This window comes from Aegilops tauschii, chromosome 1 (assembly GCF_002575655.3).
Source record: "Aegilops tauschii subsp. strangulata cultivar AL8/78 chromosome 1, Aet v6.0, whole genome shotgun sequence".
Classification (NCBI taxonomy): domain Eukaryota; kingdom Viridiplantae; phylum Streptophyta; class Magnoliopsida; order Poales; family Poaceae; genus Aegilops; species Aegilops tauschii.
The window spans coordinates 428,441,637-428,459,423 of NC_053035.3; the positions used below are offsets into that span (position 1 = coordinate 428,441,637).

Consider the following 17,787-nt stretch of genomic DNA (forward strand, 5'->3'; position numbering starts at 1 on the left):
CCAAACTTGCCCACTTCTCCACCTAGGCAAATTTTCAGTTGGTGTAGAAACCAACACCAACTAGGTGTGTCCTCTTGTCCAACTATGCCAAATGCCAGTGGATATATGTTGTTGTTGCCATCTCTACCAGTGGCAGCAAGGAGTTGAGCTCCTGTAGTGAGCTTAATGAAGCATCCATCAACACCTGCATAATCAACATTTCCAAACATTAAATACATTCAAGTGATATACAATATGGAGTACTCTACAATATGTAAATGGTGCACAAGGTTCAGGAACTAACCAATGAATGGCCTACACCCATTGAGAAACCCCTCCCTTGCTCCATTCAGGCAAAAGAACATGGCATGGAATCTTGTGCCTGGGTGGGGTATTTTTGCATTTGGTACTGGAGTAACAGTAGTGACTATTACTCTACTCCCAGGGTTTGTATCCATGACAGTCTGAGCATAGTCTTTAAGCCTAGGATATTGCTTCTTGTGATCTCCTAAGACAGCTTCAATAGCTATGTTCTTTGCCCTATATGCCATGCACTTGGGCACATCTACACCATATTTTTCCATGCATGCATCAATTATTGTCTGAATACCAGTAGTTATATCAGATCTGAAGAGATGCTCATATTTCTGTGCTAGCCACTTAGCACTAACCCTGGTGGTCTCAATGGTACTAGGGCGAGTGTGCTCTAGTCTCATCTTCTTAATTACAAAGGTTTTCTCCCCTTTTATAACTGCTGCCACCATAAAGAACTGGCATTGTTTATCTGGACACTGAACAATTATCCTCTGATCTGAATTCCTGTGATACTTAAAATTCCTGGCCTGAGTGATGTGCAAATTCAACAAAGCATCTCTGAATTGATGCTGATCCCTAAAACACAACTTCATACACAGTTGCTCATGTGGTTGCTCCATTTTCTCATTGTACCACTTCCTAGCAGGCCTTTTCTTTGCCCTACTCTTCCTTTTCTTTGGTAGGACAAAAGAGGCTGGCTCAAAACCATCATCATCACTCTCCCTCAACAACCCCTTCTCTTCTTCATCTGATGAGGATGGTCTGAAATCAGGTTCAACCTCTGGTAGCTTACTAGAATGTGACCTAGTTGTTGGTCCTCTTCTAACTGGTAGCTTCTGCTTCTTCTTCACAGGTTCAACTATAGTTTCTTCTTCTTCTTCAAAAGTCCTATCTTCCTCTACCTCAAATGGTTCCTCAACTTCAGTGTCACCCTCATAATGCAGCATTTCTTCCTCTTCTGATTGCTCATCATCTTATTCTTCCTCTTGTACTTCTAGCTCTCTCTGTCTCTTTCCCTCTTCCACCTCTACATCTTCATCATCACCCATGTAATGATGGTCATTTCCAATTTGAGCATCCTCATCAGAGGCATTAGCATCACTGTCCTCATATGCCTCAAATCCTTGATATCCCTCTTCTTCGTCTTCCAAAACTGCTTTCAACTTGGTTGTTGCATTCTTGCTTTCTTGTGTGCAAACACCAGCAGGATGAGGTGTGCTAGAGTTGCTACATTGACTCTCAAAAACTACTCCTTGCTGATCAACAGCTAAGATAGGAGGCTCACTCAGATCGAAAACAACAGGCTCTTGGTACACCACAGTGGACAACTCTGGCATTTCACATTGCTGCAACTCAAAATCAGTAACAGGGGTGGACAAGCCCTGACTAGCAAATCAAGCACCAATTTGTCCTGGATCTTCCTCTTTATCTTCTGTAATTCTGCATGACTGTCTACCAAATCCAGCCCTTTCTCTCCTAAAGATGGATTTTCAATGTGAAACAAACAATCATATGCATTAAATCCTTGGGTTTCCATCACTGCAACCAAATTCAGATAAGTAATATCTGAACCACACAGCTTCATCTCCAATGGTTCTCTTGCATCAAAATGGATCCTTACTTGCCAAATGTCTTCATCCAAACTACAGAACAAATTAAATTTCATGTATTCATTATAATTACTCTTAATTTGGAGAGCAACTGTACAGTACAGAACAATTTAGAGTAACCTGTAAGTCTAATATTTACTATTAACTCTACTATTACAGATGCTATTTCAGCATAGAACAATGCTACTAAAGTAACCTGTAAGTCTAATATTTACAGTACAGAACAATGTACTTTACTATTTCAGCACAATAGCAAAATCAAGGAAAAAGACAAGGTCATAATCCCAAATTGTTACTGTAATTGAACTAATTTGAGAGTGCAATACACTGAGTTACTAGTTACTGTAATTGTCCTATACTAGTCACTACAATTGGACAAACCCTAATCCCCAACTGGATAAACAAGAAGATGAACAAACCCTAAAAATCCCCAATTGGATAAACCAGAGCAGGAGGAGGACAAGGGTACTTACAGCACGCCGCCAAGTCCATGCGTCAACTCATGGCTGCTGCTAGGGTTCGCCACCCACTGCTGCGCCAACAGCAACCGCTGCTCCATGCTGAGTAACATCGACTCCTCCTCGTCGTCGGTCGAGTACGCGGAGCTGGAGTCGTCACCGCCATCGCCGTCGACGCCAGCCGTTCCGCTAGGAGGCCAGAACGACATCTCACCGCCGCCGTGGACGCCCTCGCCGCCGCCTGCCGGAGTCGCCGACGCCATAGACTAGGGTTCGAGCGAGTGAGGAGAGGAGGTGCGGCGGGGGCGAGCTGGTGCGACCGGACCGGGTTCGAACCGGCTCGTCCTAGTCAGCACGCGGGCACGCGCCGATTGGCCAGCGTGGCACCTGACGGGTGGGCCCGAGCTGTCGGATCGAGCGTCAATACGTATAAATACGCGTTTTAGCCTTATTTGAAAAAACCTGGAGCAATCATGGTACTGACATGCAAAGATTAGCAATCGTGGTACCAATCTGCATGTGATGCCCGAATTGTGGTACTTCTATGCAATTAACTCACTGAGACTCAAGCTCTGTTTTCATTCAGGATCGTCGTATTTCTATTTTTCCAGAAGAAATAAGGTTTCTTTCTGTTGAGCACTGGTATTGCTTGTGTTTCGGTTATGTAATTTTGGTAATTAAGACCTAAGATTTGCAGCCTTGGGGATTAAAGAGAAAGTAACTTTTGCAGTGGAGTAGCAATGACAGATCCAAGACTCCCAGTGAGCTCTAAAATGCATCAGCTTTATTTTTGGAATCACAAGTTCTAATCCATACCAGTACCATTAAAGTAGCACCACAAGTCCACAGAAGATATTATTTACAAGAGTTGCCAGTCGAACACTACTTTCATGGCACAGGTTCCTCTGACCTAAATTACAACCATTTATCCACCAGAATGAAAAATACAAGGAGATCATTGTGTTTAAGAGCCCAATGCTTATTTGCTCATGTACTTCTTGAACCAAACTCCTATGTTGAGGAAGCTCTCAAAGTCGGACTGTGGCCTGTAAAGAGAGAAAATTTGATTTAGTAAAATGTTTGGACACATGCATAGTAATCGTAGTGAGTAAATTTAAGTTTGGACAAACTTGTCAAGTCCATGAATATCTTCTGGGAAGACAATAATTTTGGTGTCAACCCCCCTCTCCTTCAAAGCCCTTGCATACTGAAAATGTTGCAACAACAGTTGTTAAGTATAAGTTGAATTGAGCTTGCAGCATGAACAACACAACAATGACGGTCATGGGGTTTCTTTCATGAAAATGATCTGAGCTGTCCAAACACGCACAAAAGTAGTGGAACTAATACTATTATTACAAGGACTCGAAAACAGCCGCATGTACCCTGTTTTTTTATGAAAACGCAAAGCTTGCCGAATCTATTAAACAGAATAGGATCTGCAGAATCATGTAAACTTTGAAAAGTACACAATTGCACATGGATGTACCTGTAGGCCATTAGAAACAGGAACACGGAGATCTTTTGCTCCGAGAAGAAAGAGTGTTGGTGTCTTAACCTGCAGATGTGATAATATATATTGTCAAGCAATTGGTTTCTGATAAAAGAGTCCTAGCAGTACATCTCTTCCTTTGCACGCATAAATCCGAACCTTTTCCTCAAGCAAAGATTTCAGAAATGATTTTCATACGAATGTGCAACCGACTAATTATGTACCTTGGAAATATGTGATATTGGTGATTTCTGGTAAAACTGAGTAAGAGTGTCCGCCAAAGGAGATTCCGTAAAGCAGTTTTTCCCTTCTTTTCCATAAACCTCCAGAAAGCACCAATCAGGGATATCAGTGGTACCGACCATCAATTGTAAGTTACATACTGGATTTCGAGCAGCTGCTGCAACAAATGTTTCTGGAGCCTGCATTCCAAGAAATATGCCCATGTCAAAAACACGCTAGAAAACATAATGACTAACATCATGTGATATATGAAGTCTATGTGCCTTGAGCTTTTTAACTTCTGGACCAAGTTCCAGGAGGCGGTATTAGTTTCTTGCAGGTTTTGGCAGTGAAATGGTCTACAGTAACATCCAAACCCAAATTGTAGGGATTGGCCAGGCATCAGGGCCTGGGGGTTATCCTGCCTCAGCATCTTAATTAACCATGTGTGTTGAGAATGTTGTAATGGCGTAGCCAGGGCCTTGTAACTAAAACTCTTTTTATCGACGCGTTAAGACACAAAGCGTATTGCGTTTTCTTGACTCCAACTTGTGGATTTCAACAAGAAAATGGCAGGACATTAAAAGGACACCAAGGGCATTTCTGTATGGACTATTCTTTAGTACTTGAAGCAAAAATAGGCTAGAATTGGTGAAATCACCACAACTCAGTGTAACAGGAAAGAAACCAGTGGCTGTAGCTTCAGTTTGCTGAATATTGATATTCATCAGAATTCAATTTGCTAATGAAATCTGATTATCCAACTGACAGACGTTGAATTGCATGATAAATTCTGTTGAGAATATAAACTGTGAGCAAACAAAGTAAGCACAAAAAGACCGATAAAAGAAGTAAGCGCCTAGAGAAATAATTAAGAAGAAAGAAGGCAGTCAAGAAAACCTGGCCGATCAAATGTGTTGTCAAGAAACCTCCATGTGAACCTCCAACTACAGCTACTCTAGATGCATCTATTAGTCCTCTCTTTTTGACAAAGTCCAAAGCTGTCAATACATCATTCACATCCTGTTCATGAGCATTTAACCAATTGCACATAAGATCATAGATCCGTCGTGATAATTTTGACATCTAGGGAAAATTATCTTAAACATGGAAATAATTAATAGCACCTGAGAACCAATATTGCCAGGAAGAGATTGCAATGCTTCTTCTCCAAACCCCAACGAGCCCCTAAGTAACAGAGTAGTGTGTGCAGATATTCTGTGTTAGTGTGATGCAGAACTAGTTAACGTTCAAAATACAGAACCATGGAACTCAAAAGGATTGGCTTTGCAAAAGGAGTCAGCAGCATGCGTGCATATCTTCATAGTTGGATTAATTAGAAGCATGGCACTGCCATCTCTTTGGATTAAGAGATGGAATAACAAATCTCTAGTCCCCTAAGCATCACCATATGTTCCTCCTTCGGCCGTTGATATCCTTCACCATTTTTTTTGGAACAGTGATCTCCTTCACCTAGAGCTGTCCTAGCCCAAAGCATCACCATACGATCTCCCGCTTGATGGATACCCCATGATGAAACATGGTTCATGACAAATCATTTACAAGATAAATACTCATAATTTCAAGGCTCACCTGTAATTTACAACAAGCAGGTTATATCCCTGTGCATACAGAAAAGCCAAGGATCTCGAATAGCTTGATGGGTAGACACTGTGAGGGCCACCATGAAGAACAACAATCGTTGGACTACTTGCTGAATCCTTGCCAGACACAAAAATAGCCTCAAAGGGGAGCTTAGCACCTGAATAGAGAAAATATAACATTATCAAGTGAGAAGAAAGGCAAGGGGAGAGAGAGAGAGAGAGAGAGAGAGAGAGAGAGAGAGAACTCATTGTTGACAACAAATTACTAAAAATGGAAGAAATGGTGGTCAAAATGAATAAAAAATAATTGAAATTTGTTAACATGGCAGTGAGGTGCAATGCACGTCTGCTGAAATCACTTGTGAACCCACTTGAGAGTGAAAAGTGGACTGTTTCAATAGTTCAAGGTTGCACTTTCAGAGTTCAGGGTTGAAGGTGAAGTTTTCCTACTGAAACAATTAGAGCTTACTAGTCCAAGATATACAGTTGGGTGTTTGATCAAATTGTAAAGTGAAATACTGAGTGAATAAGAATGGCATTCATGCATACTAGTCCAGTGAAAGTTTCGAAGGAGAAAATATCAGGCATTTTAAAAGTAGCAATCTCGATAAAGGATTTCTTAGAAATTGTCTATTATGAGCCAAGCAGATGACCAAAATAGAAGTTGGACTATCATGAACTTTACAATCTTCTCTTCGATGAAGCATTCCAGTGAATCATTTATTTAATACAACACAGTTACGTCATGCCACACCCACAAATCACGATATATATAGCATTCTACTCATTGCAGTAAAAGGAGGATCACTTCAGAAAGGAATAAACAGAAGAGTATCAACTTCATACGAAGTTACAAAAAGATAATAAAATCATAGCAGATTTCTGTAAAATTGGTGAGCAGTAAAAGGAATATGTGGTGTTGAAGTTGTTGCATACCATCTGGAAGTTTGTCAGAAGGATTGCTGACTGGGATTTTGATTACACTGAACTTATGATCGGCTAACAAGGAGCTGACCTGTGAAATAATCACAGAAACACGTAGTTTGCGCCATCAAATCTTCTGTATGAATTCAGTAGTGGCGGAGGATGGACTGAAAATATTATGTTTAAGTTAAACCTTATCAGATGGCTTCGGAAATGGAGACGAAATTTCCTGCCAGTCCCACTGGCAGGGCTTGTCTGTGTGAGAATCTTCAAATCCATAGTACATTTGAGGCAGCGTTACAAGGCTGCTGGAAACTGGAAGGAATAGAAGGCACATAAATATGGAAATTTAGCTGATGGAAATATGAAGTCTGCTTTAAAACCGTAGGAATTTAGGGTTACCTGCAAGAATGTTATTATTGTCAAGTGCGAGAACGTTCCAGGAATAATCTGAATCCTGCGGACTAACTCTTGAGACTTCGCCGCTGGAGGGACATAGTGAATTCACGGATAAATAAACGAGTTAGCCATATGAGTTTAACAATAGAACAGGTAGATGTGTGTAGTTACCTCGCAACGTTGATAGAAAGTATTACTTCCTTGCTTCCCCAAGCAGAAGATAAAATCATAGTCCGTCCATCAGAAAGCCATGGAAACCGAAGTAAGCCAGAGCAGTACATCCCAGGGAAACACCCATCTTGAGGGCTCATTACAGTGGGTACCTAAATAATAACTAATGTATTAAGCATGTGATATTGGACATCCAGCACTTCTTATCCAAAGGTATATATACTTAAGGAAATGGAACTGCGTCATTATACCACATCAGAAACACTGAGGCTCCCCTCTAGTTTGCCGTCGGTAGGCCAGTCAATTTTATGCATTGAATTTGTGGCATTGTGTGCTCCACTATCCACAGCACTCTTTGCTGAGATGAACACAAGATACTTCCCATCCGGGCTGTGCAATAAAAGCACTCATTATTAAGCATTACAATTTATTGATAGCGTAAATGCATCAGAAACTTGACATAACCATTCTTGCATAGTAACAAATAACAATAATAAAAAAAACTGTTTGCGGTGCACAAAGATTCATACTACTGTGGCCAGGTTCTACAGCAACAAGAAGGAAATATTGATGACGTTAATTTGGCACGACCATATTATGTATTTTCAAATTGAAATTACACCAAACAGGGATTTATTGTTGTTTGAATAGTGACAGGCAAGTCCCATTACAACTCATTAAAAGACAAGCACATACACTCAATAATGTGCATGGTCCATCTATTGGTGTGGCTTGCATTGGGAAAAGGAGTGACATAGTGTTATCAGTGTAATTTCTAACCATATGTCATGCACATGTTGCCTGGCAGCATGGCAGTAGACGTCCGTCCGGTTATGGGCCATCAAGACCACATATATAGGAGGCCAGTAGCCGCAACCCGACAGGTTGCTGGAGTTTTCTTAGTCAGTCCGGATTTTATCTTAGTTAGTTGTAACTTGAAATCGATGAATACTGGGGGAATCAGTCCCTAAAACAGAGCCCCAAATCAGTGTTACCTGTGCTCTTGCTACTAACACTAAGCTTGAACAAGAGAATCCAGAAGATGGATAAAGGGGCTTCCTTTGGGCGGGCATAGCGCCCGCGAAGAGCAGCCACTACCACGTCAATTGGGTCAGGGTGTGCAGCCCCTCCACTTGGGGGGTTGGTTGTTCCGGTCCTTGCCAGGGTGGCGATCAGCCTCAGGATCCGATGGCTTTGGACGATGCACGCTGACCCCTCCATCCTTGGAGGGTCTGGACCTGCAATTTTCCTGGGATGAGCGTGATTTGTTTGCCGGAGCATCTGCCATATTCTGGGGGGATCACTGGATCGACGGTCATGCCATGTCTGGGTTTGTGCCTGAGCTACTGCTTCTGGTTTCAGGGCGCACTAGGAAGCGGCGGAGGTTAGAGACGCCCTGATAGATCGCCGTTGGATCTGGATCTCGGGCATAAGGGAGGCCTTATGTTCGCCAGTCTTATGACAGTACATCCATGTCTGTCGGATGGTGCGCAGGGTGCAGCTTCCCACCTCGCCGGATGTCCTCCAGTGGCGCCGGACCCTGGATGGACACTTCCAAGAGCTCCTAGGACGCCCTCTTCTAGAGAGCAGTCAGCTCGAGCACTTGGAAGCAAAACCGGAAGTCGTGGGCTCCCCCAAGGGTTAAGTTTTTCGTGTGGCTTAATTTTCAAGACCGTTGTTGGACTGCCGAGCGACCAGCGCATCAAGGCCTGCAGCAAACACCTTGTAGAGTATTATGTGACCAGTCGGAGGAGACGATGGCAGTGGCACATCTCCTCACAGGCTGCTCCCTTCCACACACGGTGTGGCATGAGTACTGGACACGATCGATGGCTTGTTCAGCCATCACGTGGGATGACTTCATGGACTGGTAGCAGGAAACTTGCCTCTACGTCCAGACCTTCGCCGGAAGGGTGCGTCCTCTGCATCATGCTAGTGGCATGATGCATATGGAAGCATTGCAACGCGATCATCTTCGGCGACGCCCGTCTCAGCCTAGTTAGCCTCGTCGAGGAAAGCCAGGGATTGGGTGATGGCAGGCGCGAGCGGTCTTGCTACCGGCAGAAGCAGCGACTACTTTTTAGTGCGTCGTGTTGTATCACTGGGTGTGCCCCTCTACGGGCTAGTTCAAACTCTTCTTTCTACCTGTGAACTGAAACACAAGGCTTTTGCGTTTTTTGGGGAAAAAATAACACCCCCCCACACCCCCCTAGCCATTGTCATTCGGTTCTCCTTTACACGGTGTTTATCCATGTTATGTGCTAACACCAATGCTAGAAAAATGCTGGCCTAAACAATCTCAATGCAAAAGAGAAAATAAAGAGGAAAATCTAAAATATGCAGTGGTGGACCTGTTGTTACTTCCAATACATCCAGTTGATCCTTGTGACATAAATTAACACCATTGAACAATGGGAGTCACCTACCTGAACCGTGGGAAAAAGGCACTGCTCAAGTCTGCTGTTAACTTGACCAGAGCTGCAGTATCACCCTTATTGGAGCTGTTACAAAATAGAAACAGGTAATCAGAAAATAAAATAACCTTTCCCTGGAAAAATGAAAAAAAAAATCTGTGCTTTGTGAGCCATGCTGCATATGGCAGTCTTTCCTACAACTAGGATGATGAGGAAGTAAAAAAAATATGTAACCAGTCTTGTTAACTTGTACAGAAAAGATCTTTCAACATATATCTGATTGCCAGTGTTTAAGGTAAAACTGAAAAAAACATAAAAATTAACACAAATTCCTCAAACATATAAAAAATGTGCATCTGGCAACGGGTAAGAAGAGCAAAATGAATAATTAATGTTAGCAAAGACAGATATGCTCACTCAGTAGATGGTTTGTCAGCTTCTTCCTTGAAAGGATCAGCAGCAGCATACAGAGCACAAGGTCTGTTATAGCAGTATTTGATACCAAGTTTCCTTGGTGTCTCTTGGAAACCATTATCATCTGACCATGCCACAAAAACCAAACTATATGAAGACGATGGAGCCCAAATCACCTGGCCAGCACTTAACGATCTAGGTATACCCTTCAATGCTCGTACTTCACCACTGCAGCGGAAAGTTTCCTCAGAACACCACAATACAGTATATTGTACACTTTCTCGAATTTATATTTTTACGTCAGCCAGAAGCATACCTAGAGATGTTAGCGACGAACAAAGCAGGTATCCTTTTGTTACTATAGGTTTCTCCCCAGCTATCTTCTATATCCCCTTGTCCCTTCCAGCTCCTGAAGTCCTTTTGAGACGAACCTTCCTTCTTGTAACCTGAATCATTGAACTCTGGCTTTGGTTGAGGAGGCTCCTCAGCAACATAAGCTATAAGAGTCTCTTCCTGGTTCCATGAAATCCCTTCAAACCTACATTTACAGCAATGCAAAGCACATATCAGAGTTACAAAAGTAAAATGAAGAAATGCTCGGTGTCGCAAAAGGGATAAACAAAAGAAAGAGGAAATTTACCATCCATCAGCGTACAGCGACCCATGAACAGATCGTGCAACATGTATTTCGTTCTCCAACTGACAGGGCCCCCAAATCTCTAATTTTGTAGGGGAGTCATCATCCTCAGCATTCCGTACTAGCAGAAGCTTTTTGCCGGACGGTGATGGAACGACTGCTGACACTCCACTCATTTCAACCGGGAAGGGAGACCACTGGAAACTTACTGACTTTGAGGAACTTTTTGAAATGTGAGTATTTAGAAGGAAACTCCTCTTTTTGTTGGCCAAAAGATCCGACTGGCTAACAGAAACCATTGCCCTGGATGCGTTTTCTTAAAATTAAACAACCAAAAAGAAGAGTGAGAAATTTGAAGTTGACAAGAAGTGGATATGTAGCAATAACAGTCCATACCATCTTTGGAAGTGAAGACCCAAGCCTTGCCAATGCTGGGTATCTTGACGAATTCTTGCAACAGCTTGGACTGGGAAGCGTACTCATCCACCATAGAAGGATCCATCCCTGAAGGCAATCCTTGCGAGGGATGGGCAGAGGCCATGGCTTTTGGACGCCGAGATACCCTGCTGTTGCTGTGTAGTCAGTCAAAGAGATTAAACTGGCTACAGAACCCAAAGTGAACCAAATAGGAATAAGATGAGGCAGACTGAAATCCTGAGTGGGTTACTATCAGTCAAGTCAAAAAAATTAGCATCTCTACGGCATGCATAGTTAATTTCCAAGGCATGGACTGTCAGTCAAAAACAAAAACAAAAAAATAGAACTCGCAGGCAGGTCTTGCTTTTTATCGGCCAAAAGGATTCATCGGTTTAGGCCGCTATTGATTCTGTTCTAATAATATACAGTACTAGCATATTTTGTTTCTGAACCGGAGGCAAAGATCTACACAGGAAATTAACATTAAGTAGAGCAAGTTGAGGACTGGATTGTGGATTGCTCCCATCGTCCGGGCACACTGCGACTGCGGTGCCCTTATAATTTGACAGAATCACGGGTATTAAGATTAACAAGAAGTATATTTTACGGAGGGAGCACATCAGACTGTAAACAGGCAGCAATCCAAGAACGCATCCCCCTGGGCTGCATCCAGTCCAAGGCAGCAAAAGAAAAGAAAAGAAAAGAAATCCAAGAACGCACCTCGCCCTGGCCCCTCCCAAAAGAAGATTCTCGGAGTCACCTGCGCCGCAGAAAAGTCGGAGCGCGAGCAGAGGAGGAGGCCCAGAGGAATAGATTCGCGGCGGAGGCGACGGGGCAGGAGGAGGCGTAGGCGGCGCGGATTCCCGAGCATATAGCGACCATTATAGTGGTTGGATTTTGGGTTCTAGTGCTGGTTTATTATCATCCAAATATCATCTGCTATTCTATTATCCAATAATACCCCGACATGTTCTATTATTTACGCTTTGCCCCCTCAACGTGTGTCACAGTAGTTATTACGAGGCTCGCGCGCCGTGGGCCCAGTCAGTCAGATGATGCTGCACCCGCTTGCCCTGTCCTCCAGCTCGCTCCTCCGCCTCATCAAGTCGCTCTCGCCGGCGGCGCCGGGGGCGCTCCTGTCGGCCGCCGCCATCCACTGCCTCCTCCTCAAGCCGGGCCTCCTCCACGCCGGGGCGCACCTCCCCACGGCCCTGCTCACGGCGTACGCCGCGCTCGGCCGCCCGGCGCACGCGCGGGCTCTGTTCGATGAAATGCCCGACCGAGGCCTCGTCGCGCGCACCGCCATGGCGCGGGCCCACGCGGCGTCCGGGCAGCCGGCCCAGGCCCTCCGGGTGTTCCGGGGCATGCTCGCGGACGGCCTCGCCCCGGACAACGTTGCCCTGGCCGTCGTGCTGGCCGCGTGCCACTCTCGCACGGTGGCCGCGGGAAGGATGGTCCATGCTTTCGTCGTCGTCAGCGGCATCGAGCCGGACATGTTCGTCTCCACCCAGCTTGTCAGGGTCTACGGGGAGCGCGGGGAGCTTGCGGTCTCAAGGAGGGTGTTCGACGACATGCCGGCGAAGAGTGCCGTTGCCTGGAACGCCATGGTGCATCAGTATGTCAGGAATAGACATGCGGAGGCTGCGTACCAGCTCTTCCTTGCAATGCCGAGGAGGGATGTGGTGTCGTGGAACACGGTGATAGCAGGGTATTGCCTGGTCGGCCGGTGCAGGGAGGCGTTAGGCTTGTTCCGCCAGATGGTGTCTCCGTCCTCATGCCCGGTGCACCCGAATGGGCCTACAATGTCCACTGTCCTTGGTGCTTGCGCAGCTGCAGGGTGTTTGGAGACTGGGATTTGGGTCCATGCGTATATTGACAAGAATCGGATGAATGACAGTGGCACACTGGATAGATGCTTGATAGACATGTACGCCAAATGTGGAAGCATTGACACGGCCTTGCAGGTGTTTGAGAAGGCACCTGGGAAGAGGGACCTCTACTCATGGACAACAGTGATTTGTGGACTGGCGATGCATGGTCGGGCCGCTGATGCCTTGCGGATGTTTCACATGATGCAAGATGGTGGTATGCGCCCTGATGATGTTACTCTCGTCGGGGTCCTAAATGCGTGTGCACATGGAGGGCTAGTAGACCAAGGCCTTGACTACTTCTACTCCATGCAGGAGAAATATGGAATCACACCCAAGATTGAACACTATGGCTGCATGGTCGATCTTCTCGGCCGCGTCGGGCGACTGCCAGAGGCATACAGGATGATTAAAACAATGCCAATGAAACCTAACATGGTGATATGGGGAGCTTTCCTGAGCGCATGCAAAGTCCATGGCAGCTTGGAGCTTGGCGAGATTGCGGCGGCGGAAGTTACCAGGTTGGATCCGGATGACCCTTGGGCAAGGGTGATGATGTCCAGCATGTATGCAAAAGCCCAGAACTGGAGCGGCCTCGCCAGGGAGAGGAGGGAAATGAACAGCCTGCAGATGAAGAAGACTCCAGGGTGCAGCTCGGTCGAGCTTGACGGTGAGGTGCATGAGTTTGTGGCTGGTGGCAGCCAGCATCCTCTGCATGCTGAGATCTGTACTGTGCTGGAGTTTGTCGAGGCGCAGTCACATACAGGTTGAGGCACGCAAAGCCCTTGTGCTGGGGTTTTCTTGCACGCGAGCTAAGGGTGAAGATTATTGAGCCTTTGCCTTTCAGTAGGTGCTGTGCTGTGCTCCTTCCTATATTTCTTGATGGAGGGAGTAATAATCATGAAGCTTGCAAGGATGACAGGGAACCACCCTGTCTGACCATGTGGGTCACATGAAAAACAGAAATATTTCCTTCATAGGGTGGTATATAGAGCACCCTGATTGGTGATTGGTGATTGCTGATGACTCAAGATGACTGGAGAAAGACAGTCGCAAAAAAAAAGATGACTGGAGAAAGAGGGTAATAGTGAGAAAATGAAAATATGACTGAAGCTCATTTCAAAAAAAAATATGACTGAAGCAGGGCTGGTAACTTCAGTTCTACCATGGGAACAAGCAATTGCCCAAGTGTTGCCTGGTCGAAAAGAGTGGCGATCGATGAGACAAAACCTGACCTAGGGACACGTACGTTCTTTATCACTGTCATGTATTTCTCCTATGAAATCAGATCTAGGCAGTCAGGGGTGCTGGAGAGCAGACCAAGTGCACGAGCAGTTTGTCGCCCCGGAGCAACTGAAGGAGCGCCCTCCCAGACGCTAGTACCGGACTGGCCCAACTTCCTTGTTTGTTCGTTTTTCATTTATGTTTCTTCATTAATTCGTTTTTTTTAATATTTGTTTGTATTTTTGGAAAAAATAATCTAAATACACGTATTCCAAAACTTATTTGACTTAAAACAAATCAAACAATGTGAATTCTAAAAACATTAACGCAGTGTAAAAAAAAATGTTAGCGTAATTTTTAGAAAATGTTGACAGCTTTCAAAGTAATATTTGTGACAATTTAAAATGTTTATGCGTATAAAAAGAATGTACGTGGCACTTTTAGAATATATTTATAAAAATTAAAGAATGTTTCTCTAGTTTTAATAAAATGTTTCGTACCATTAAAAAAATGGAAGTACATTCAAACAAAATGTTGACATAATTCAAGAAATATGTTCGTGACATTTAAAAAATGTTTGTACAATGTAAAAGAATGTTTCAATCACTAAAAAAAGGTTTCAACGTGTGTTTGAAAAGTTGTTTAACACGTACTCCCTCTGTCCCAAAATAAGTGTCTCAACCTTAGTACAACTTTGTACTAAAGTTAGTACAAAGTTAAGGCACTTATTTTGGGACGGATGGAGTATTTGAAAACAATGTTCAAAGCATGTGTTTGAAAAAAATGTTAACCATGCATTTAAAAAATGTTATATTTATATAAAAAATTAGATGTACAAGGAAAATGTACAATGTGTATGAATAAAAGTATACATCAAAACATATTTAAAAAAATATTGATCATGTATTTGAAAAAGTTTAAATGTGTACGAAAAATGTGTATGGAAAAATTAGACATACGTTTGGAACAACCCCCCCCCCCCCCCCCCCCCCAAGAAAACCTGGAAAAAGAAAAGAAAGTCGATGCAAAACAGTGAAAAATACCGATAAAAAATCTCAGAAAGAACAACTAGGGCGCAGCTATAGTATTGGCCCGGCCAAACAGCGTCGCACTGTAGGCAAGATTTATTAGGAATCAGTTCAGGTGATACATGGCTCAACCGTGCATAATGGCCGCGGCCTACGATTTCATATTTACACTTATAGCGAGTGTACGCCCACTCCCAACGTTAATGTACAGTGAATTAAATAGGACGTCCCTTTTTAGCTCTTCACACCGAATTCGAATAAGGTTCCCTCAGGTTATATTTGCTGGTTTCTCTCTATTTTACTTTGGTTTTGTTGGTCGGTTTTCTATTTTTGTTTATTATTGTTTTAGTTTTTTTCTTCTTCTTTTTTCATTTTTCTAGTTGGGCTTTGATCTGTTTCTTCCGGACAGTTTTGGGAAGCTACTAAAAGTTGATGATCATTTTTCTATTTTGTTTTTCATCTGTTTTGTTTTAGTTTTATTAATAATTTGAACTTTTTAAAATCACAAACTTGTTTTAAATTCATGAAATTTCTTAATATTTCACAATTGTCTTTCAAATTTGTGAACATATTTAAAACTCATGAACTTTTTGCAATTCGATGATTTTTTAGATTCATAATTTTTAATATTCATAATTTTTTTCAAACTCATGAAATTTTTTTAATTAGTGAACCCTTTTCAAATTTGTGATTTTTCAATTTGAAAACCGATAACCATTTCTCTTCTTTATAACAGAGCAAAACGAAACAAAGCAAGCGGACGCATGCGTGGGCAGTGAGCGAGCAAGCGAAACGACTGGTCCACCCTAAGTGAGCAAGGCAGTCATAAATGGGGCACAAACTCGCGCCATGGCCGCTAGAGCGTTATGCGTTGCTTTGGCGCCGGCAGCGCTTATTAGGAGCTCTTGCGCGGCTATCCCTCACTTTGAGCAAACCATGTAGCTACTCACATCAAGGAACTACTGTATTGCTTTCCTTCATTTATTTGTTTTGTTGGTTTTCTTTCATATTTTTTTCAAAATATTCTAAATACATATACTTTAAAATTAATTAATTAAACATTTGTAAAAATTGTTAATCAAGTATTAGCAAAAATGATAACGTCGTGCAAAATATTTATTCTTGTAACTTTTTAAAAAGTTGGTGACCTTTACAAAATGTTCAAGCATTTCATAAATGTTACATGAAACTTTTTTAAAATCTTTCTACAATGTGAAAAAATGTTCACATAATACATAAAAAATGTGCATGCATTTAAAAATAATATTGGTAACATTTAAAGAAATATTTATACAATGTAAAAAAGTATTCAGTATTCAAGAAATGTTTCATGCCATTAAAAAATGTTGAAAATGCATTTGAAAGTGTATTAAATGTATTGGAAAATGTTCCAAACATGTATGTGAAAATGTACGTTGTTTATTTGGAAAATGTTCAATGTGTATATGAAAAATGTTCTTGTTGTATAAGAAAAATGTATAATATGTATTAAAAAGTAGACACGTGTTAATAAAAATAATGAGAAAAGGAGAAAATAAAAATAAAAACAAAGAAAGCCGGGGAAGAAACATAGAAAAATGAAAGAAAGAATATGGTACATAAGCTTCTGAAACGTCTTCGGTGAGACGGAGTACCATCCACAATAGGTGAGATATAGCCCCAATGATACATATGTATGGGCCATACAAAATATGTATGGACCAATAAAACCTGACATATGTATGGGCCATAGAAAGTATACTTCCAATTGCAAGTGCATCCATCTTTTCATGGAGGAGACCTTTTTTTTGGGAACAACTATGAGGGTTCACATTCCACAAAGGATTTGTAAGCTAACTTAATTAAGTGGGGTGGCAGGGTTTTAGAGAGACAGAGGTGGCGACTGGATATTTTGTCAATGTTCTCACCTTGGCAGTCATTTTGATGCTCAATGTGAGGGGATCTCAGACCTAAGAGTATTCTTTTTGTCAGCATCTTTGTAATATGCTTTCACGAATAAATTCTCTGTCTCCACCGTGATGATGCCATGGAGACAAAGGTGTTTGTATCCTCGTAGATCCGTCTATTCGGATTGATGTGTTTATGTATTGTGTCCTATTGTTTTTGTTGGTTTGATATTTTAGAGTGTTAGGGTTGTGGTGAAGATCTTGTGGTTCGACGGACTGCATTTCTATTATCTCTGGCCCTAGTCCGTTCATCGATGATCATGACTTCCCAACTATTTGGATGGGCAATTCAAGGGGGCTTTCAAAAAAATTATTGGTAATCAAGTTCATGCAGGTGAACAAGTGGCAGTCTCGCTCCTCAAGTCCAATTGCAGTATGTTTACTGAAGTCTTAAATGTAATTTTTCTTGCAAAGAATGATACCATGGAGAAGATATCTCCAAGTGATTTAGTTTACTTTGTGGGTTTCTGGATTTTTAAGTTGATTTTTTTGGATCTTGGATCCAAAGCATTGGACATGAAAGTGTTACAAGTATGAGTAAAGTTACAAGTGTTTCTTATTTTTTTGACTTAATTAATAAAAGATAAACATCCCATTGTTGCATGAATGTCCTAGAGTGATTCCAGTGAGATTGATTATATGAAACCTAAATGTTGAGATTACTA

The 17,787-nt window shown here is 42.6% G+C and overlaps 2 protein-coding genes across 7 annotated transcripts; one reads left to right on the forward strand and one right to left on the reverse strand.

Moving 5' to 3' along the window:
* Nucleotides 1–3,124: 3,124 nt before the first annotated feature.
* LOC109763464 (acylamino-acid-releasing enzyme 1) lies at nt 3,125–12,009 on the reverse strand. 6 transcript variants are annotated; one of them, XM_020322319.1, is made up of 18 exons: nt 11,777–12,009; nt 11,036–11,202; nt 10,643–10,955; nt 10,319–10,540; nt 10,006–10,230; nt 9,601–9,675; nt 7,426–7,564; nt 7,175–7,326; nt 7,007–7,089; nt 6,798–6,919; nt 6,617–6,695; nt 5,670–5,838; nt 5,204–5,264; nt 4,977–5,099; nt 4,079–4,276; nt 3,852–3,920; nt 3,493–3,569; nt 3,125–3,408 (listed from the first exon to the last, which is right to left on the reverse strand). In XM_020322319.1, exons 2-18 carry the CDS (start codon nt 11,178–11,180, stop codon nt 3,342–3,344), a joined length of 2,319 nt encoding a protein of 772 aa, XP_020177908.1. In that variant the 5' UTR covers nt 11,181–11,202; nt 11,777–12,009; the 3' UTR covers nt 3,125–3,341. The 6 variants fall into 6 exon arrangements, with proteins under 6 accessions (XP_020177908.1, XP_020177910.1, XP_020177907.1 ...); XM_020322321.2 differs by having other exon boundaries at nt 11,036–11,211; nt 11,777–12,002; XM_020322318.4 differs by having other exon boundaries at nt 11,817–11,989.
* Nucleotides 12,010–12,064: 55 nt separating this feature from the next.
* Nucleotides 12,065–14,020, forward strand: LOC109763454 (pentatricopeptide repeat-containing protein At5g08510). The gene has a single exon (XM_020322301.4). It carries the CDS (start codon nt 12,109–12,111, stop codon nt 13,693–13,695), a length of 1,587 nt encoding a protein of 528 aa, XP_020177890.2. The 5' UTR covers nt 12,065–12,108; the 3' UTR covers nt 13,696–14,020.
* Nucleotides 14,021–17,787: the final 3,767 nt, after the last annotated feature.